Here is a 20,792-nt window from a genome sequence, read left to right on the forward strand (position 1 = left end):
ACGATTCACCTTCATATCATGTTGCTGATAAGAGACCAGAAATATGGCATTCTATAAATAGACCAGAAAATGATACTATGCTATTCTGTTGAAGGTGCACCTGACGGGATTTGCACACAAACAGCACATCTTAGGGTATTGATATTATTATTACCTTTGAACAAAGTCGCATCTCAACATTATGGCGAGCATCCATCATGACTGCGTCACTGCGAAATGAGCAGACGCTTGCATAGATGATGAGTTTTCTCTCTGGGGATGTTTAGAGTTTCCTTGACTGACCTTTGAGGGAGCATTAAAGAGAGACACATTTAAAGGGATAGTTCACCTAAAATATTTGAACTGTTGGGTCATTGTTTACTCACCCTTATGGTGCTGCAAATATTTCAAACGGATGTTATTGTTTTCAGATTTTATGCTCCAAGGAAGAAAGTCACAAAGGAGTTGACTGACAAAAGCGTGATTTTTTTTCTATTCAAGTGAACTATCACTTTGAGGACACAAACACATTGTAAACACAGAAACCATGTTTTTCCAGCCATTTTATTTATTCATTTTTTGTTGTCGTTTACCTTTTGTTTTTATCAAACTTCTTTAGTGGAATGATCTGAAATATGGCAGCAAAGAAAATATCAAAAGCACGGTGTAAAATCAAGGCTTGTAACACAGCATGCACAGACCTTGGAAACAAACATCTTAACATATATTTCAGTTCTGTATTTCGTCTTTTTTTTTTTTTTAAGATTTTTATATAGACAATCCCATCAAAGCTCTGTTAAAAGGCAACCTGTGGCTGGAACTTTCACACTGCGACTTAACCAGGCACATTAAGACAAGTAATTTGTCTTACAGTAAAGATGCTGTGCAGCACTAAAGATTCACAACCAGTCTGAACATATGTCTAATACCATTATGTGTAAAAATTATGCAGTGGAATTTTGAACCAATTAGATTACATTAAGGAACGGGGAAAGTGGCAAAATGTCGTCACCATAAAGGTCACATCTAGTCACGGGAAAAGATATTCTCTTGTCATTTGTTTGGGAAGATATGCAAGTTTAAATCCAAGAGCTTTTTAACAAGGCATTGCTAAAAAGCATTGCTAAAAAATTAAAACAAAACACTTAAGACAGACTTCTGTGGTGTAAAGGCACAATGACAGACTTCATACCTTATGTTATTTCCTTTCAGCTACCCCTCAAGACGTACATGTTTTTTGAACTTTACTAATGACAATGTCCAGCTTGATCTTGAGATGATCATACAGTCTATTTAAAAGCAAAATATTATATTTTGATACTTGTCATTAGGTACCTGATGTCTATTTATGATGTATTCATATGTAGATATCCATTTGTTTCATTATAATGATTCTTTACTGAATTTCTTTTTGACGGTATAACACTCAAGACTGAGAGACTAAATGAAATGACAGCAGGTGCACACCCATCAGCAGTCCACATTGTGAAAGCATATGAAGAAGATATCAGAGGAGGCTGTGTCTTATCAATCAAACGTTCAGAGAAGGCCAGCCTCCTCAAGAAAAATAGAAAAAAGCCATGAAAAAATAAAATAAATGTGCACGCAAAAGAATTTTCCGCTCATGTTTTTCAAGTCCACTGGTTAAGAGTAGATTTTGGTCAGATTGTATGAGGATGGTCCCGTAGGAGCAGATGGGATGTTAGATCTTGCCTCTCGCAGTTTGCTCGCCTTTTATCGGTAGAGCTCATTGGCTATGAGATTTTCCAGTTGCTCTCTCAGGTCTCTGAAGCTGGGCCGTACCACTGCGTCCAGAGTCCAGCACTGCTTCATGATGTCATACACCACTGGCGGGCAGCCGTCCGGGGAGTCCATTTTATAACCCTGTTCAACACGTGGAACCACGTCCTTCAGAGGCTAAAGGAAGAGTAGGAGGAGGAAAAATGAGAAAGGAAGATGTGTTGAAGTAACTAACAGTGCCCTCTAGTGGAATTTGTGTTAAAACAAATTCAGAAATCAGAAACAATTTGTGCATGCATTATTAATGAATAATGTTTTTTTATTTAAATCATTCAAATAAAATTAGTTTAATTTTTAAATATTATAATATATTTCATGAATCAGAAACAATATATGCATACATTATTAATGAATAATTCATTTTCTTCATTTTAAAATTAAACACGTTTTATTTGAATGATTTAAATATTGTAATAAACATTAACATCCATTGTCAATTTTATTATTAGAAATAAAAATAAATTACTAAATTCATAATAAACATAATTCAACAAAATATTAAAATAATAAAGACAAAAACAAGAATAAAAATTAAATTAAAATGAAATGAAATTAAAGTATACCTATAATATGACATAAAATATTATTATTATTGCCAATGTTAAATAATTGTGGTGATAGGAATATTAATCTAATTAAGTCTTTAAAGTGACTTACAATTCTTGGATATGGTACCCGACCAAAGGAGTAGATCTCCCACAGTAAGATGCCATAGCTCCAGACGTCTGATTTAGTGGAAAACTTCTGTTTATAAGACATGCAGGAAAGACAAGTAAAAATGTAAAAGCATCCTTTAAAACATCCTTTCGTGCCCCTGTTTAAACATGCAAGTGAAAAGCAGACAATCTACCTTTTCTCTTAAGGCCTCAGGTGAAGTCCATTTAACTGGAAGTTTGGCTGTGTCTTGAGTAGATGACGCTTCCTTGGTGAGGCCAAAATCACTTACTTTAGCCATGTTTTCTTCAGATACTAAAACATTACGAGCAGCCAGATCCCTGTGTACGAAGTTATTATTCTCTAGATATTCCATCGCCTTGCACACGTCCCTAAAAATAAAAACATAAAATTATAAATTGTAATTAGGGCTGTCAATGTTAACGCGTTAACACATGGGATTATTCATGGTTCCGTCTAGTGTATTCAGTCGCGAGTTTAAGGCTGCGTCAGTGAATCTCTGTCAGACAGCGCACCAGTAACAAGTTCTCTAAAATCCTAAATGAATGGAAAGAGTTGTGACAATTTGAAAGGGCGTCAGATCTGAGTAGAGCGGCAGCTCTTCAAGGGGACGCATTCTTAAACCTGCTGCTGTGACTCCTGTCACTAATGTAAATCAAAGAACAAAAGAAAAGAGGAATTCAATTTTATAGCTTTAATTCTGTATTTTATTTTAAATTTAGCATTAAGGAATGTAAAGTGTTTGAGAACTTAATTCAATTTCTGTATATTTCCTACCTGTTAGACATAAGAGCTCTCAGTTATACTGTACTTCAATGTTAAATGGCTATACTTAGTGTTTAAATAAAGGGAAAATAATCTATTTTATGGAGACATCAGTTGCAGTACTAATATCAGAATTTTGGCTTTCATTCATAAAATGATGCTGTTAAAGAAATCTGTTGTTTCTGCATTAATTTGGAAATTATTTCACAGTACTAATTATAATGTTAATATATCTCATGCAATCATTAACTTGATTAACTTTAATTAATCATTAATCTTGATTTAGTAATTCAAATATTCTATAAAAACAATTGTAGATATTTTTCATTTTTTATTCAGTTTTATTAATATTTTGAAAGCTCTTTTATTTATATTATTTTAATCTTAATTTAAATTACATTTTTAGCAATATTCTTACGTACATTTTTTCCCATTTCTGTTGTTGTACAACATGTTGTTGTATATGTATATGTTTTAGTGCCCTATTTTCATTGGTGAAGCAACATTTCAAGTCTTTTCAAATAATATTTAGGCCAAAATTTGATTATAATATATACTTTAAACATACAGCCGCGGCAAAAATTAAGGGACCATTTCAGAGACCGTTTCTCATATTTTCAAATGTACTATTTATAGGTAGGTATTAGTGATGAGCGAGTACAGTGTTATCTGTATCTGTTAACCATATGAATTATCTGTATGTATTCAGGTAAAATTATCATTTTTGATTCATTCTGTAAACTACTACCACATTACAAATAAAATTGATATTTGCATTTATTTGCAGAAAATGACTGGAATGGCCATTTATATACATAGAATATATATATATTATATAAAATTATATACATCTAGAAATGCTGATTTGAAATGAAAATTTAGAAGCTGTATATTTCTGCAGCTGTATATGATTATATATTGTTTTATTCAATTAACAGAAATGTTTTAATAGTTTTAGTAAACAATAATAACCTTGATGAGGACAAAGCAAAACTCACATGGAGAAATTAATGAGACGATCTCCACCAATAACACTGCGCCCCCTCGAGCGCAGATAGTCCACTAGACTGCCCTGAAGAGAACAAAAATATGTTGAATTAAATATTTATGTATATAAGTAAACATTCATATTTGAAAATGTTAAATGCTTCATCTGTGTTAAATTATTGTACAGACCTTGGCCATATACTCCGTGACGATGTACAGACTTCCCTTCTCCTCCACAATCACACCCAGCATCTGTACCAGATTATTATGCCGTAACTGCCTGTATGCAACAACAAGTGAATAATAAATCTCTTTTTTCCTCTTGGACGTTCAGATGTTTTCTACAGTTGTCTTGGTGACAGTTATGGATCGATTATTAAAGGAGAACATACGTCATGACTGAAGCCTCTGCGACGAAGGCCTGGGCCGTGGCGTCATGTTTGATACACTTCACTGCCACTCTTTTGCCTCTGTACTCTCCAACCATCACATCTGAGAGCCGTTACATAGAGGTGTTATAATCCATCATCAATAAACAGTTTGTTGTTAACAACAAAAGCAGTCGTCAAGAATCAAAGTCAAGCAGAAAAACACTCTTGACGGCTTTCCCAGTGGACATAAAAATTTATCTCACCTCCAAACTCTCCCTTTCCAATGGACTGGAGAAGCTTCAGTTCTTTCCTAGACAGAGCCCAGCCACCTGCAGGGAAGACAAATTAATTCAACCAAATCCTTGCTTAGATGTCTTGCTAAATAAAAAAACAGAATTTGAGAGAAGTGAACAGGGGTTTAAAGAATGCCCTTACTTCTTGAGAATTCATCTTGGGCGGCCACGGTCCCTTCCATGAGTTTAGGTTTGATGAGTCTGGTACACAGTCCATCTGCGTCTTTAGTGTAGTGCTGTTGAAACAGATAAAAAGCATAAACAAAAATGTATATACAATAGATGTGAATACACAGCTTAGTCATGTTTTTATAAAGTAAAATTGTAGTAAAATAAAAAGCCCAGTAACCTTTATGTAAACGTATCTGCCAAATGTGCTTTCACAAATACACACATATCATGCATATTCACATTTATTCAGAAAAATATTATTTGAACAAACGGACATGCGCCCCTGTTTGGTTATAATATGACAATTTATTTTATATTTCATTTATAGTAATGTTATTTTTTTATATTCTACAGTGTATTGATTGTATTAAATTACACTCAAACTATTAGACGGTTATTGATTCTTTGGGTGGGTCTGCCAGAAGTCAAGTTTGGGCCACATAACGTTTGTTTATGTTGTTGCCGCTTTTGTAAGGAGGTAGCAAAATTTGATAGGGTAGCATAAATTGTCAGAACACCGGCGACTAGACTTCGAATCCCCGCTCGTGGTCCTTTCCCGGCTTCTGATTAACTCGCACTCATCCCATAATTTCCTGTCTCACTCTCCACTGTGCAATCTATATAAAAATCAAAAATCTAAGAGGTCTGAAATGTTTTACACTGCAAAAAAAAAAGCTCATTTCCCCCCTAATAAAAGCACAAGTGATGCAGTAAGCAACACACGCCGGCAGATGGCGCTCCAGTTTATGTATACCGCATTGAACCCACATCATCCGGTTTAACACATTTTGTCACAATTAAAGCGTTTGACTACACTTTTTATGTTACAATTGTTTGTCTAGACGGCGAGATAATATTGGTCCATAAATAAGACGCATCGATTCAACTGATGAAATGATCTGTAACGTGCGCGCGTTTCCTCTTTGTGACTTCCTTCTCATCAACTGTTCCAGGAACTGCAGCGGCGCGACTCTGTCTGCGCGCGCACGCGAGCCCGCCGCGCTGTTGCCTGAAGGCGTTTTATTCTAATAAGCGCTGAAAATAACAACACATTTGCATGAACGGACGGCAAACTAACACTTCAGTAATTCCTAGACTAACGTGCCTTTTTAGGGATAGTTCACCCAAAAATGAAAATGCTGTCCTCAATTACTCACACTCAGGTTGTTTGAAACCTGTATACAATTATTTGTTCCGATGAACACAGAAAGATATTTGGAAGAATGTTAGAATGCAGTTCTGGGGCATCATCCACTACCATAGTAGGAAAAAATGACTTATTCTGTTGAACACAAAACGAGATATTTTGAGGATTTCAGGAAAACAAACAGTTCTGGGGCACCTTTGACTACCAATTGGGTTTCCCATTTTGGGTGAACTATGCCTTTAAGTTACGTAAATGAACTATTAACCATTTTAATTATGCTTTTACTACAGTAACCATAGTTTAAAAAGGTATTCGTAGCCACTCCTGCAAAAAAATGGTTACCACACTATAATAAAACCATGGTACTTTGTCTAAGAGACTGACAGTCTCATGAGATGAGCTCTAATCTAATGTTCATAATGAGACCTAGCAGACAACCCAGAGCTGCAATGTGCAGCCATGCAAGCAAAAGCTAACGTTCATATGACCGTGGACTGACAATCGTTGTATAACATACAAATTAGATCATAATGGTTTCAATATTCTGGTCTTGGCTTTTAATGAATTTATTGTGGGGAGAATACCTGATGTGGTAATTTAATCACTTGGTTGAGGATAGTGACTTATTGTAGACTGTGTATCTAATTCTTTGGAAAGTGGACTATTTAGCTGTGTCTATAAAGGTAAGTGCGGGAGGGTGAGAGAAGGCCAAAATTACACATAAGAATGTGTGGAGTCCATTATAGAAAGCGTAAAGAGATGTTTAAGAAACCAAGATTCGGCTGACCACCAAAGCCTCTGTGTCTAAATCCAATCTAGAACTATATAAATAGAAACTTTACAAAACGTTGATATTAAAACTCCAAGTCATCCCACAGTCTGAGCTTCAAGATAAGAAAAAGCATTATAATGTAGAACATGTATCACTAAAGTGTTCAGGGGCAGTTAGTAGCTCTTAAAATCCCTCTTTAATGAAAAGCAACATATCAGTCATGTGTGTATAACAGTCATCCCGGAAATACATATCCAATACATATTTTATTGAGTCTAAAACAAAAGTTGGCCTTTTTTAGTAATTTTGTTGCTTAGTGGCTAGTCATAATTTATTTACTCTAGTGTCATTCAAAACCCATGTATGACTTTTTCCTATGTGGAACACAAAATAAGATATTTTGAGAAATGTCTCAGTGGTTTTGAGTCCACAGAAGGCAAGTCAATGGGGGCCAATGCCAAACCTATATTCGGTTATAGGTTTGGAATGATGGGTGAGTAAATCATGAAAGCATTTTCATTTGAATAACTATTTTTTATGTATGTATCTTATGGGTTAAGGTTAGAATTCTGAACGATTTTGACGTCAAGAGTGCAGCGAAAGACAGTTTATAAAAAAGAAGCACAAACACATTTCAATAAAATGCTAACTTCACCTTATGGCTTTTGTTAACTCATGTCACATCCTCCAACAAACCTGGACTGAACCTTTAACCTGACAGCACAAGGTGTGCGTGTGTGAAATTATTTCCTGGAGTCTATGGTAAACGTTTGCTCCATCGCTCTGGCCTGCGCGACTGATGTGGACTTCCTTTTATGTCTATTTTTAACACCGTGTGTGGTGATCAATTTGAAAATGTTGACGAAGGCAGTAAAAGGACTTACAGGAAGGAGCTTGGCAGTTTCATAACATGCTCTGCAGACTTTGTGTGCTTGGGCTTTGTATATCTAGTAAATTCACTAGTTACGTTTTTCTACCACACTTATAAACGAAAAATAATATGAAATTGATAAAAAATACTGTGGTTATTATTCTTTTATCACGGAAAATGAGTCACAAATATGACATATATACAAAAGTTTTGACAGTTAGGGTCACTTGATTGACTAAAAAGTTTCTGATGATCCAAAAAACCCTTTGATCGAACTAAAAACAAATATCTAAAATTTTTCAATTAGATCAACAAATATTGTGCAAACATTAATGTTTTTTAAGTGGATGACGAATAATAAAAAAGCAGTCAATAAGCGAATAATATATAGAAACACTTTTAACACCGTTTAAAAAGCATCTCAAGGAAATACCTCAAGACATCAATATGGAATATAAACACGTACTCGAAATATCAGACTTCCTCTATACAATTATCACAAAATATTTTTTGCAAACGTATCTCACTCAAAATACGAGTAGTTAGGCAGAGGTTGTAACCATTGTGGCTCTTAAGGCAAAACGTCAAACGTACTATAAACAATATCAATAATTACAGTTATCGATGATACCGGTATACTGTGACACCCATGGATGGAAACGGAGGGATGCAGAGGGACAAATTCTAGGTAGTGAATTTTTTAAGGTGGGATGGAGGTTCATCTCAAAATGTAGAGGATTTCCATCTTTAATGCATGAAATGGCCTCCAAATGCTTTGCATATTTCATACAGAAATCTTATGGCATTTTTTTCTTCTATGGTTTTTAAATAAAAGATATGTCCCTAACTACAGTCTCCCCAATGAATCTCTCCCATTCCCAGCACTACAGAGTGCCGACACCCCTAATGCACACACTATATAAGGTCTTGCAGCAAATGATAAACAGCAACTCTCACCTCCATGAGCTGCATGAGGTTGTCGAAAAACTCCTCCTCATCAATGGACAGTTTGCTGTTGTGGTAGATAATGCGGTAATGCTCCACCTTGCCGTCGCAGCTGACGCACAGCGTGTAGTCGCCGGGGTAGTTTGTGCTCTCACGCACCAGGAAGAGGCCTGTCTCCGGGGGATAGAGGAGCCTTTCTGCCTGCTCACGTGTGATCTTTCCATGAAACCACCTGAAGTGACCACAGATAAAGAAGATGTTTTCGGCATGTTAACTATTCAGGAATGATTTTAATGATAAAATCACATCTTAAAGGGATAATTAACCCAAAAAAATTAAACTATGATGTAGTTAACTCGCATTAGTAGTTTTAAAAACACATGACCTCAGTCTCCATTCACTTTCACTGCAGTGAAAATGAATGGTGACTATGGCCATCAGCCCCTCGCATTCTGCATTATATTCTTGCGTGTTAGCGAGAGAAAATCATTCAGGTTTGGAACAACATGAGTGAGTAAGGACCAGACTTTTTTAGTTTTGGATGAACCTGTCCCTTCAAGTACCATCAGCAACACATCACAATTTTCTCTAATAACCCGTATTGCATTGTATTGGGTTTAATTTATACATAGTTTGTAGCATGACAATAGAGGGGGGTATTCTTTGAGAAACTGCGATTCAAACCGAATAAAGCACACGACTGAGAAAATAGGAAAAATTACAGGCTTCCAAAAAGAGCACTGGCCTCGCCTGGCCCTTCTGTGGCTTCCCTGGCATGACAACCATCCAATCTGTATCTCTCAATTACCCTCACATATACATCTAAAATAAACCAAAGCCGTGCACGTACAAAAGGCCAGACGGCACAAAATTACCACAGCTGAACTCATTTATTCTACACTTCAAGATCTTGTGCATCATGTCAGCATTTGTTTCAGAACTCATAATCAACGCATGTGCCGAATGCTAAAGATGCAAACCTTCTCTTTGCCTTGCAAAATAAAACTGCGATAATGTAATTGAGACGCCTGCGTCATCATTTCTATTGTTCCTTCTAAAAGCAGGCAGTAATTGAAGAACATCACATGCTCTCTTACAACCAAAAGAGCAATGGTGATGTGTGCTTCTGGCTTTTGCATATCAGATAGATACCCAGAGACAAACTTTTTCCACTTCCTTTATTCGTCTATTGGCTGCAGGTTTCTCCTATTTTAGACAGTCCGCCTCTTAAAGGCCGATTCAAATGAGTGCTGGGGTCACAGTGGTTGATAGGAGAATATTTGTGTATTATTATAGATATAGAAGATGATCTATGATAGCATGGCTGATACCTTCTAAATATAGCGCTGTTATGTTTGTATGTACAAAACCGTAACAAACAGTCTGAAAGCATGCAGAGACCAGTTAAAAATCCGGTGTGTCATTTTTTTGGACATGGAATTTTTACATGGAATTCAACATGCCGTTTCTACAGTAGACCTACGGATAAACTGCTCTACAGAGTGCTTTTGTAAATAGGTTATCTCCATCAGCAAACAAGCGAAAACATGACGACGTCTTAGTCCTGAGTCAGCCACCATAGTGCTTCCAATGGGAGGGGTGGAGTGAGCCGTTGGTTGCAATTTGCAACCTCGCCACTAGATGCCCTCAAATTTCATTCACTGGACATTTAAGAGTGATACTTATAATAATAATAATAATAATAATAATAATAATAATAATAATTCGTAAATTTACATGAACTGGGGTACTTACGGCATTAGACTCAGTTTGCCCCCCGACTTCACACCTTCTCTTTTCTGAACATAGTTCGCTGGAATGGTCCCCTCCCGTCCTGCTGAGTTTTTTGCTTTGTACCAGTTTGGATCCTGAAAAAAAAACATCAGCCCACAAACATTAAAATACTCTTAATCTACATATACCATGCCTTTGTTTGGTTTGTGAATGTCAGTATAATATTTGTTTTTGATATATTTGACAGGAAGTTCCTTAAAAATTCACCTTTGTGACTCCAATGATAGTAAGCACATCTCCTTTGCTCATGGGTAAGTCCCTGTCTGTCGATCCCGGAAAGTTGTACCTGGCCACACACTCTGTGCCCGCAGGCCAGGTGGTCTGGGGGATGGAGATGTTTGAAAGCAAAATATGAGGAAAAGCCTTTGACCTCAAATCAAAACATCACAGTGAGGAAGTACTAAAATGACCATAAAGTTCATTCTGTTTTGCTATGAGAACATAGGAAGCAGTTTAAAGGAATTTACATTTTATCCTGAAGCAAACATAAAATTGATGTCTTTTGCGTTACCTCACAGGTAGACATAGCTGAGGGAAAGCCTCTCACTGTCGACCCGTTTCAACCCGTAACATCAGAGCTGAGCCCTGTGGCGTACAGCTCCAGCCAAAACCGGCTAAACACCTGTTGACAACATACAAGCATTTAGCAAAAAACAACACAATTTCCAAATGCAGTTTTATTTTTAAAGGAGCTATTGTAACACTTACATGAGTAAATGCACAATAAACTAAGATGAACAAATGATCAATTGTACGTAACCAAGCAAAATAAATAAGTGCTTAAATAATATGTCACTCATTATTATTTAACAAATGTGCTAACAGAATAACATTAAAACCACTTCACTAACATTGCAAATTCTCTAAGAGGTTCACTCAAAACCAACTCTTTGAATGATAAATTAGAAGTTCAACAAAAGATACTGTTAAATTACACACACACACACACACACTTTCAAAGGGGAAGTGGCGGATCTAGATTTTCCGATGCTTTAGACAGGAAGAGCTGAGCAGAAAGTTTGCAAAAAGCTTGTTAAATATTCAGTGTGAAAGGAAGGCAACAAATCCTGCACCTAAGGAAGCCCTCAAATAGCATCATGTTCTGAAAAAACACACCACTGTACTAAATGTACGGTAGCTTCTTCACGGTCAGTAATAAACATCTTCAATTACTCATGAGCTCTAATGGTCATTATTAGAGAATGTAAAATGAGTCTACATAAAGTAGGGAAGCACCGAAATTAAATTTCTTGGCCGAAGCCGAATAAAAATGAAACGAATACATCTATTCGTATTTCTTCTATTTGTGTAGACAATTTTTTCACTATTGCATAAACTGAATGGTCAAAATTAGCTTTTTATATTTGTCTTGCTTTTCAATATGATACAATATAGCTTAAAAAATTGAGTAAAACAAGTAGGCTAAATAACAAAATAGCCTATATTAGGCCTTTAACTGACTGCTGAAAGAATGTACTGTACTCTGTAAGACTACAACAAAAGAATTCATTAAAAAGTGTCATTGAACATTATAAGATAAAATATGAATAAACAAAAACTGTTGGATTATTATAGGTTACACTGCAAAACGATTTAAAATGCAAAACATCCATGCAAGCAATTTTGACTGACAACCATTTCAGTTCATGTCTCTTCCAAACTCCGCCCACAAAAGCAGACTGTTACTGTTCTCTCAGACAGTGCAGTCTTGGCCGGGCTGCACGGACCACTTTATGATGTCACGAGCAGTGGGGCTATAGTCTGTTAGACCGCCTGCTCCACTCTGAAGAACACAAGTTACGGACCGGTAAAGGTGCTTTTATTCAGGAATTTACTCCGGCACAGCTAGTTCTGTGCTATGTCTTTCTCTGACACTTTTAAATGGTACACACACTGCCAACATGTTTGCTGCGCTGGTTTATCAAAGCACACGTCATGTTCATTCAAATTTATTCGGCCATTTCACTTATTCGGTTGCGGAACAACTTCACATCAAATTCCTAACATAAAGTTTAAAAAAGCAACACCGTTCCACAAATATACACTATGACCAGAGGACCACAAGTATGTCAAAAATCACACCACAGCTCAAGAATACCAAAAGCAGAAATGATTTTCACTTTCATGAGGTGATGAGCAACTGACGTTTTTATAGCACTTTCCACTATGACAAGGTTTAGAAAGAGAGAAATCTTTTGAACTTAAAATGACAGTGTTTGGCATTCTTGTTGCGCATATGTGGACAACTTAAATGTTGGACAATTGTTCATACGAATAATACTCACACATGCATCTGGAAGATGTCTATTTGATGTCTGCATTTACATCTTCAAGACGTATTTTTTGATTTATTTCTCATCTGCAATACGTCTCCGAGACGTCTGCTGTCACATGTCATGCAGACATCTAGAAAATGTCTGTATGATATTTATTATTTAGAATGTATGATAAACCTCCCTTTAAAAGATGTTTTGCAGATGTTTTTACACAGCATATGTTATGCAGATTTCACGATTTTTACTAGACATCTTACAGATGTACCTGTGCTGGGACTACACCTAAAAATCTAAACCTTGAGGTAATGCCGTTCTTCAGAATTGACAACAGATATCTAACAAGTAACAACAAAGCGTTGGACTACAATCTGCTTTGATCATGGTATGTTATTGTGGCAAAAAATTCTGAAAAACATGCAGAACTGCACGTTCATAATAATTAACCTACAGCAAATGTGATATGGTCAGTAACTTCAATCTTGGTCTGTTCATCACATAAATCTATTGTAATAGGAAGGTATACTAGCTTTGTTAGTGAAATAAACAAAACACAAACATAGTAAACATTTGTTCTATTGCTTTTTTGCAGCAAAAGAAAAAGGGTCATATGGTAAAGAACACATGTTTTTGTATGTCTTTGGTGTGTTATAAGTTGCCCATGAATGGAATATACACTTAAAATTGCAAAAATTAAAGTGTCGGGAAAAAAGATGCATTCTATCTAAAAGCAGCGACTAAATTGCATGTTGTCCACGAACTTTAGCCATGGCGTCATGTACACCGCTGTCGCTTGTAAAAACAACAATGGGAAGAACAGTGTAGATTAAGGGGCGGTAACATTATAATAAAATCTGCTTTGGACGTCACAATCGGAGCGAAATCTGAACAGCTTGATATCTCACATGTCTTCAGGGAAAGGCACACAAAAACAAACTTACTAGGTTATTATTTTTCACGTTTTCTGGGTTGTAAGATGCACCGGGGACCCGATTACACCACTTAAACATAGAAAAAGTGGGGCTTTCATTTGATGTCTCCTTTAATACCAAATTTTCTTTTTGGAATGACATGGTAAGATCAGAAGAACATCTATTAAACCAGTAAATACGGCACTTTTACTTTGGTGATGACAATAGTTTTTCGTCCGAAAGTGATTTTGTTTTCACACTACTTGAAATTCACACTCAATCCTCCGTGACTATTTTCATGCTTTCTTCAGATGCCCGATGTATGCAAAACACTCATGAACTAGATGTTTTATGACACAGCATGCCTTGACCTCAATAATATGTCAACCGACTCTTGCTGGCGCACTGATGCAAAACAGCTCTGGCTTAAAACGCGTTGCAAGCCCTGCAGCTACAGAATAATGTCACTTCCTGTCTGAACTACAGAGTCTAAAACAGTCTTCCTGTATTGGCATGTAGGCGTTAGTGGGCAATGAGCACTATAGGATGAAGTGGGCTGGCTAGAGCAGAAGATATGGAAAAGGGGCGCCAACTACGGCGTGATACACAGAAGCCCTTACAACAAGGATATAACACACTTCCCTTTAAAAACACAGCCTTCCCCCCACCTACCCCGACCACCTAATTTTATACTCCCTGCACAGGAATAACATGATTCATGAAAAGACAGGAAACCGATTGTCATAGGGTCAAAATACTGTATTCTCATATGATTATTTTACATAGTTCATAAGCAACGATACGGTATACAGAAAATATCTGAAGCTTGGATTCATTAACTAATTTGTCTGTTGTGTTGACACTGAGCTTATAAAGTCAACCAGACAGTATTGAGTTCACATTTAACCAAAACGCACACATATTCACAACACTGGCAGCACAAGAATGATGCAACCATATGAAAACCCCTAAATGAGCCCCAAATAAAAAAAGCGGAACACTGCCAATTCTGAACAACATCCAACCAGAAAAACTGCACAGTGAGAACTTGACATTTAGACGAACGCGTTCACCAATCAGAATCAATGAGCTTTAGTCTTTTCTGCGATCGGCAACAATTTTGGGGCGTGCCTTTTAGTAATCCCTCGCTACAAATGATATCATTGTTTAGGGGAAAGCATCTACAGGGCGACGCCTTACACAAGAGGACTTTTCATTCCTCAAATCCGAGACAGACTTGTCATCTTTCAGAATGCAACCAGGCAGCAGACGCCCGGAGTCTGGCGGGCGACTCAGAATCCGGTCAGCTCTGGTGGCTATACAAATGATGGACTACAGAAGTTCCAGAAGGTTTGGTGTAGAACCACTTCAATCCTAGTGCCTAAAAAAAAATCTCATTTGCACTTGCAAATGAGAGGTTATTAACTGTACTTTTGCACAGAATTATCCTCACGAATGTGAAAAAGCCCACCGGCTAATGAAACTAAAGCATCACCTTTAAATGTCACTGGAAACGTCAGAGGTTCTGATTTATTTCGTCACGTTCAAAGAACAGCATGTGGAAGGCGAGACTCAGCAGGGGAGGCATGACAATCGCCTGCAGGCTATGTGAGGAACCAGGAAACCGACTTCAAGGACAGAGAACAGAGATGTGATGTGCTTTGAGATAGAGAGGAAAATCCAGATCATAGTCGCATCTAATTCACGCATATTAGATTTTTTAATAACCTTACTAGTAGTTGCAAAACACCCAGCACGGATCAGTCCATGACCCTGCCGATTCAATTCAGACGAAATAATCGTACAAAACAACTGATGGGATGCTTTTCATTTCTCCAGGTCAAACATAAATGGGGCATCTCTTTACGTGTTAACAATTTAATGAGTACAGTCAGTAAGCTTCGGGAGGGGCAGGGAGACATGCTCCATTTTTAGATCAGCTATAAAGCATTAATGCATCCGTGAGCGTGTATGTGTGAAAAAACTATAGGTCAAAAATGTAGCCTGAATGTTCAGTTAGGGGGAACTAGTTTTGCAGCAGCTGCACGATTAATAGTATTTTAATCGTGATAACAATTTATGCTTCCCCCAATTTACGGAGCATAAACGTTGTGAAATTAATTTTTAAAAAGCAAGCACAAAACTTCAGATAAAGTCAGAAAATCATTGCAATACTTGTATCTTTTAAACTGCCACTTAAAAAGCACAACCTTTTTTTACTGAATTTGTACTATTTTTCAAGCTTTTTTCAAAACCCACAGACAAACATTAAGGGTGACCAATAGTAATGATTTATATAAAAAACAAGCAATTAAAAATGTGATTGCAAGGTTTCACTCCAAAGGTCACAAATTGTTCATTTCTGTGGTTGAGTGTTTAGATCATTTGAAATACTTGAAGAAGTTCAAATGCAGCGGATTATAACCTATGAATTGGCTGTAAAGTATAGGCCTAATAAACATGCTGAAGTGAAATTAAAAACCAAAGTTCCGAACTGACAAAATGTGTTTATTGTGATTTAAGGTTAGGATTCATCATTTTATTCATAATCGTGCAGCCCTTATCTATGGACAATACAATATAAATAAAAGTTATTTATAATGATGATAATTACAAAAAATACACAAAATTCCTTTATTAATATACCTAAGAACAATTTATTAAACCAACAGCCATTGAAACAAAGAACCCTATAAAACATTCAGTTTTTTCACCTGGCACCCTAAAAAGACGCCTTTAAGGCAACAACTAAAACTCTTTATATAATCGATGGTCCCTATACCTTAAAATTGACTATGCCTTGTTTAAAACCCATCAATAATAGATATCAATAGGTTGAATTTGTGTCACTCTCTGCACAGAAAGTGGAGGTATAAAAGTGTCGGGCAAATGTTTAAATGCAAATGTCAATGTAGGTAAAGCTATGAACTTTCTACTACGCTAACATTTAGGAATGTAACAATACACAGATCGTGATTTAATACACTGTACCATGTTCACAGTTAATGATGAGGTAACACAGGCAGCAAATCTCATAATAATCTTGAGTACTTTTACAGTAGTATTGCATACTTTGTATCTTCGAAGAGTATTTAGTTTGATCAAATTTATAAAAGATAGATACAACTGTACGATTATTTCTGGAAAAAGACAAGTGCCTGGAGGCGTGCAGGTGGAACTAGAGCACATGCTCATAATACATCATCGCATTGATTCACTATAAGTTTGTGTTGTTCTGTCCTATAAACCCCCATATATTCTCCATTGCGCTAATTTTTTTTGCATTACAATGTGCGATACGTACACTGATATGTTCATTAAACATTTACTAGTAATAGTATTAAGGTTATCTGGACAGATAATATAAATACATATTTGGACTGTTCAAATATTTAAAGCAGCACTATGGTATGCGCATCTGATCATTTTTACTGGGGCAAGATCTAACAAGTTTAGAAATTCTGACCTCAGGTGTTTCTCCCAGCTGCTCTCTTCTCTACATTCAGAACATGATAGTGTAAGACACAAATATTTCACTGTATCATTCGCAATCCCAAAAGATAGAGACGAAGCCACTGCAAGCATCTTCTAACAAGGTCGTGCTATCATTTCAACAAATTTGAAACTGCGTACAAGCTACAAGCAATCAGCACAAAGCATCCATTTTATTTTACATCACATTTTGCTGTTTATAACAGAGGATCACATTGAACCACTCAGTTACAATGTATATTAGGTGCGAAGGAGTCTTCAACAATTTAATTGATGGGGGTCGTCAAGGTTACAGAATTCACAGGTTCCTACTGTTGCATGCAATAACGTTATTGGTGGGCGTAGAGCATGCACGCATGACCACAAATTAAACTGTAGGTAAAATAAGATTATAAGATAAGTCTTTTCATTTTCACAATGAATCAGTTTCTATGCAACTACAAATAAAGTGCATTTAGCTGGACACATTCTCACAGCAAAAGCGATGTTCTCGATAACTATGGCAGGCCTTTTATACTTTAGCACCAAGAAAACTCTCAGGAATGTCATTAATATTCATGCGTCAAATTCCTCAGCGTTGGGAAACAAAGCATTCCTATGACAGGCACAAGGCAATGAAGATAGCCGGGGTGAACAGTGCTTTCAATTTTGAGATATTACATGGATAAGATGACAGAATACATCTCTTTAATAATAGGCATGCAAAATATATTGAAATTATCAAAATATCAGAACGTTTTGCAATAACCCTCTCATTTTCATACTTCAAAACGTTATGTAACAGAAAGACTGGGAAGACAGAAGAATTGACGCTTCTTCACCTTAAAGAAAGTGGAACCTGTACGCTGGTTATGCAATTTCAGTTTTAAAATGCACCTTAATGTCTCGTAATGGACTTTACAGACATAGAGCATTATCTAATCTATTGCCAAAACATCTGATTTCCACTAAATGGTTATCATCGCCCAGTTAGTTTACAATAACAATATTATCTGTTTATAGTGCTTTAATTAATAATTATATTGGTCAAAATCATCATTCGTTTATTTCCTTTTTGATAAATCAGACTCAAAATACATGTTTAGAGAGGGAAAAAGAGTTTTGGAAAAAATTATTGCGTGTTGAATTATTCACATGTGAAGTATGAGCATGATATCGAAAATCATGGTTTTGAGATCCCGATTATAGCCAATACCAATATATATTGTGACACCTCTAATTGTATTGCACATGATGTCTCGCATTATTTATAATGTCATCACATTCTTTTGTTCGATATAGTGCAGTCCTACTTTATAACCAAATGTCCAAAATGTGAATTTTCATTCGCAAAAAATACAAACGGACAACGACAATATCTGACATAACTAAAAATATTCAAAATACGACTAACCAGGACAGAAATGCAAATACATCTGAATGTATTTCGACCTCAGTTAATGAGAGTCGCTCTGGGCGTATGGGTACCATATCATTAGCCTTTATAAGAGCTCACTTTTATCGCCGTCTCCAGTTAGAAGGCCTTTTAAGTTTCATGCCAGCGAGCGCCATCTATCACCAGCTTGACCCTGCGAACTATCTCCCCTCTGGGCAAAGTATCTTCTACAAATTCCTTTGATGCTTAATTGGACTGGACCGTACAAACAGGCGAACCACCGGGACAGCAGGGAGTCAACAGGTCCACAAACATCAAAAAAAGCATTCCTTAACCAAACTATTAGCATGAGCAATGTAAATATTCTGCAAAACATTTGCTTTCATATTTCAGAGGATGCAGGATTGGAACAGTGTGAGAGACTGTCCCTTTTAAATAATTTGAGAGTTCATGACGGCAATGAAGGCGGTCAATATCATCTAAAGGATTATGTCAGGAAGAGTTGGCTGCTACATGAGAAAGATGCCGGTAAAATGTGCAGATAACTGATCAACACAAGTTGTGCAGTACACCACAAAACCATTTTCTGCAAGAGGAAGGCACAGCGTTTCCAAACCAGGGGAAACCCCTTTGCAAATGACAGAGTAGACCGACACACAAAAAAATTGAAAATACTGATTCTGATACAAAGTCCAGTTGGGGAGATCTTTGCAGGCGTAAAAAATGAAGTGGACAGCAAAGACAGCATCTATGAATCATCAAGTATAGCTGATATGTTTTTTAGGCACCTGTAAAAGAAGAATGACTAAATAAGGGTATCAGTGTTATATACATGTTGGCAATACAGAAGAACTTTGTTCCTTAGCCGCCTGGTGAAAGTCTGCACTATTGCAGAAGGAAGTGACCTTTGTATGTCGACCATGGTAAACCCATCTCTTGATCATTAATATTAATAAATCCAAAGGACACAGAGCTCCTCCTGTACAATATTAAACACCAGGATTTGAATACCCGCCCTGTTTTTGTACCCGTCAAGTTCTCATTTTTATCAAATCATAACTGAATTAGTCACACATAATGAAATGTACTACCTCGGAGTCCAATAATGGCTCTGTGTTACAGTGCAAGTGCTGCAGAAAAAGGCGTAACTGGCCACAACCAACCTTCCACTTCAATGATTTGCTCAAACGCTTTCGCATCACATTTACTTTTAAAGAACAATGACAGCCTAACAAACCAGCAATGGTGCTGGGAGTCAGACAGAAAACATTGAAGGTCCAAAGATGAGAAAGAACAATGGGTCTCGACCTAGAAATGCTCTCGTATGGATATCGCACCCGTGCTTCATTTTCAGTGCCAAAACATGATGGAGAACCAGAGGCATGTTTCGTTTCATTCAAGCATCAAGTGGCTCTTATTTAGACAGCTGGGAAACAGGCAGAGCCATTGCACTCCAGATCAATCCAATGCTCGGAAACACAATGCGTCCTTTCTGTAAAGGATCGAGCAAGCGACAGCAAGAAAGTAAATGGAAGAAGGGAGGTTAAGATGCTGACATACAGAACACTATACCTGTTTACTGTAGATCCAACGAATGTCGTAAAGTTGGTGTTTTTGGATTGTCCACTCAGTCCATGTATGAATAAAGCATGCGGCTCAAACCCAGAACGCAGACAGCTCACGTTAGAGATGTGGTCACCTACTGTCTATAATCTTCCAAAAGCTTTCCTCCAAACATTAATACAGACAAAAGATGAACGACTCGCGCGTACGGAAACAAACCCCTACACCGTTGAGGCGACGACGGATGTGTCGCTTTAATTTAAAAACACAGCGCGCGCACGGAAACGAACACTTCCACGCAAAAAACACAACGGTTGCGGCGTATCGCCGTGTTCTTGACCAGTTTAAACGCCCACGGCGAGCAGTTTTTAAGCGTTACGGAAGCGCAGCACACCCAAGGGCTACAGCTGTCTTTAACACATACACACAAACACACACACACAGGCCGTGAAAAGGAAACGCAATTTTTTTCAGACAGCCCGTGTGTTTTACGCATGCGTCGTTACGTACTGGGAGGCACGCAATCGTACTATGGCGAGGACAACAGGCGTTTGAATATTCCAACATTACGTGACGTTCAGCTTGCTGATTCGCGGAAAGGTAGGGAA

At 37.1% G+C, this 20,792-nt stretch overlaps 1 protein-coding gene across 1 annotated transcript; it reads right to left on the bottom strand.

Annotated features, from left to right (window-relative positions):
- Window positions 1–524: 524 nt before the first annotated feature.
- Window positions 525–20,679, bottom strand: csk (C-terminal Src kinase). Its single transcript, XM_056740547.1, has 13 exons — window positions 20,194–20,679; window positions 11,082–11,192; window positions 10,778–10,891; window positions 10,532–10,644; window positions 8,789–9,008; window positions 5,013–5,106; window positions 4,841–4,906; window positions 4,599–4,698; window positions 4,396–4,486; window positions 4,218–4,291; window positions 2,630–2,825; window positions 2,437–2,523; window positions 525–1,896 (listed from the first exon to the last, which is right to left on the bottom strand). Exons 2-13 carry the CDS (start codon window positions 11,094–11,096, stop codon window positions 1,714–1,716), a joined length of 1,353 nt encoding a protein of 450 aa, XP_056596525.1. The 5' UTR covers window positions 11,097–11,192; window positions 20,194–20,679; the 3' UTR covers window positions 525–1,713.
- Window positions 20,680–20,792: the final 113 nt, after the last annotated feature.

The sequence above is a fragment of the Triplophysa dalaica genome, chromosome 24 (assembly GCF_015846415.1).
Source record: "Triplophysa dalaica isolate WHDGS20190420 chromosome 24, ASM1584641v1, whole genome shotgun sequence".
NCBI lineage: Eukaryota > Metazoa > Chordata > Actinopteri > Cypriniformes > Nemacheilidae > Triplophysa > Triplophysa dalaica.

Bases quoted from the DNA above. Each gene is read 5' to 3' on its own strand.
- csk (XM_056740547.1), bottom strand. The intron at 4,487-4,598 runs GTATGTTCTCCT...TGTTGCATACAG, and splicing joins GCAGAGGCTTCAGTCATGAC to GCAGTTACGGCATAATAATC. The intron at 4,292-4,395 runs GTCTGTACAATA...TGTTCTCTTCAG, and splicing joins TCACGGAGTATATGGCCAAG to GGCAGTCTAGTGGACTATCT.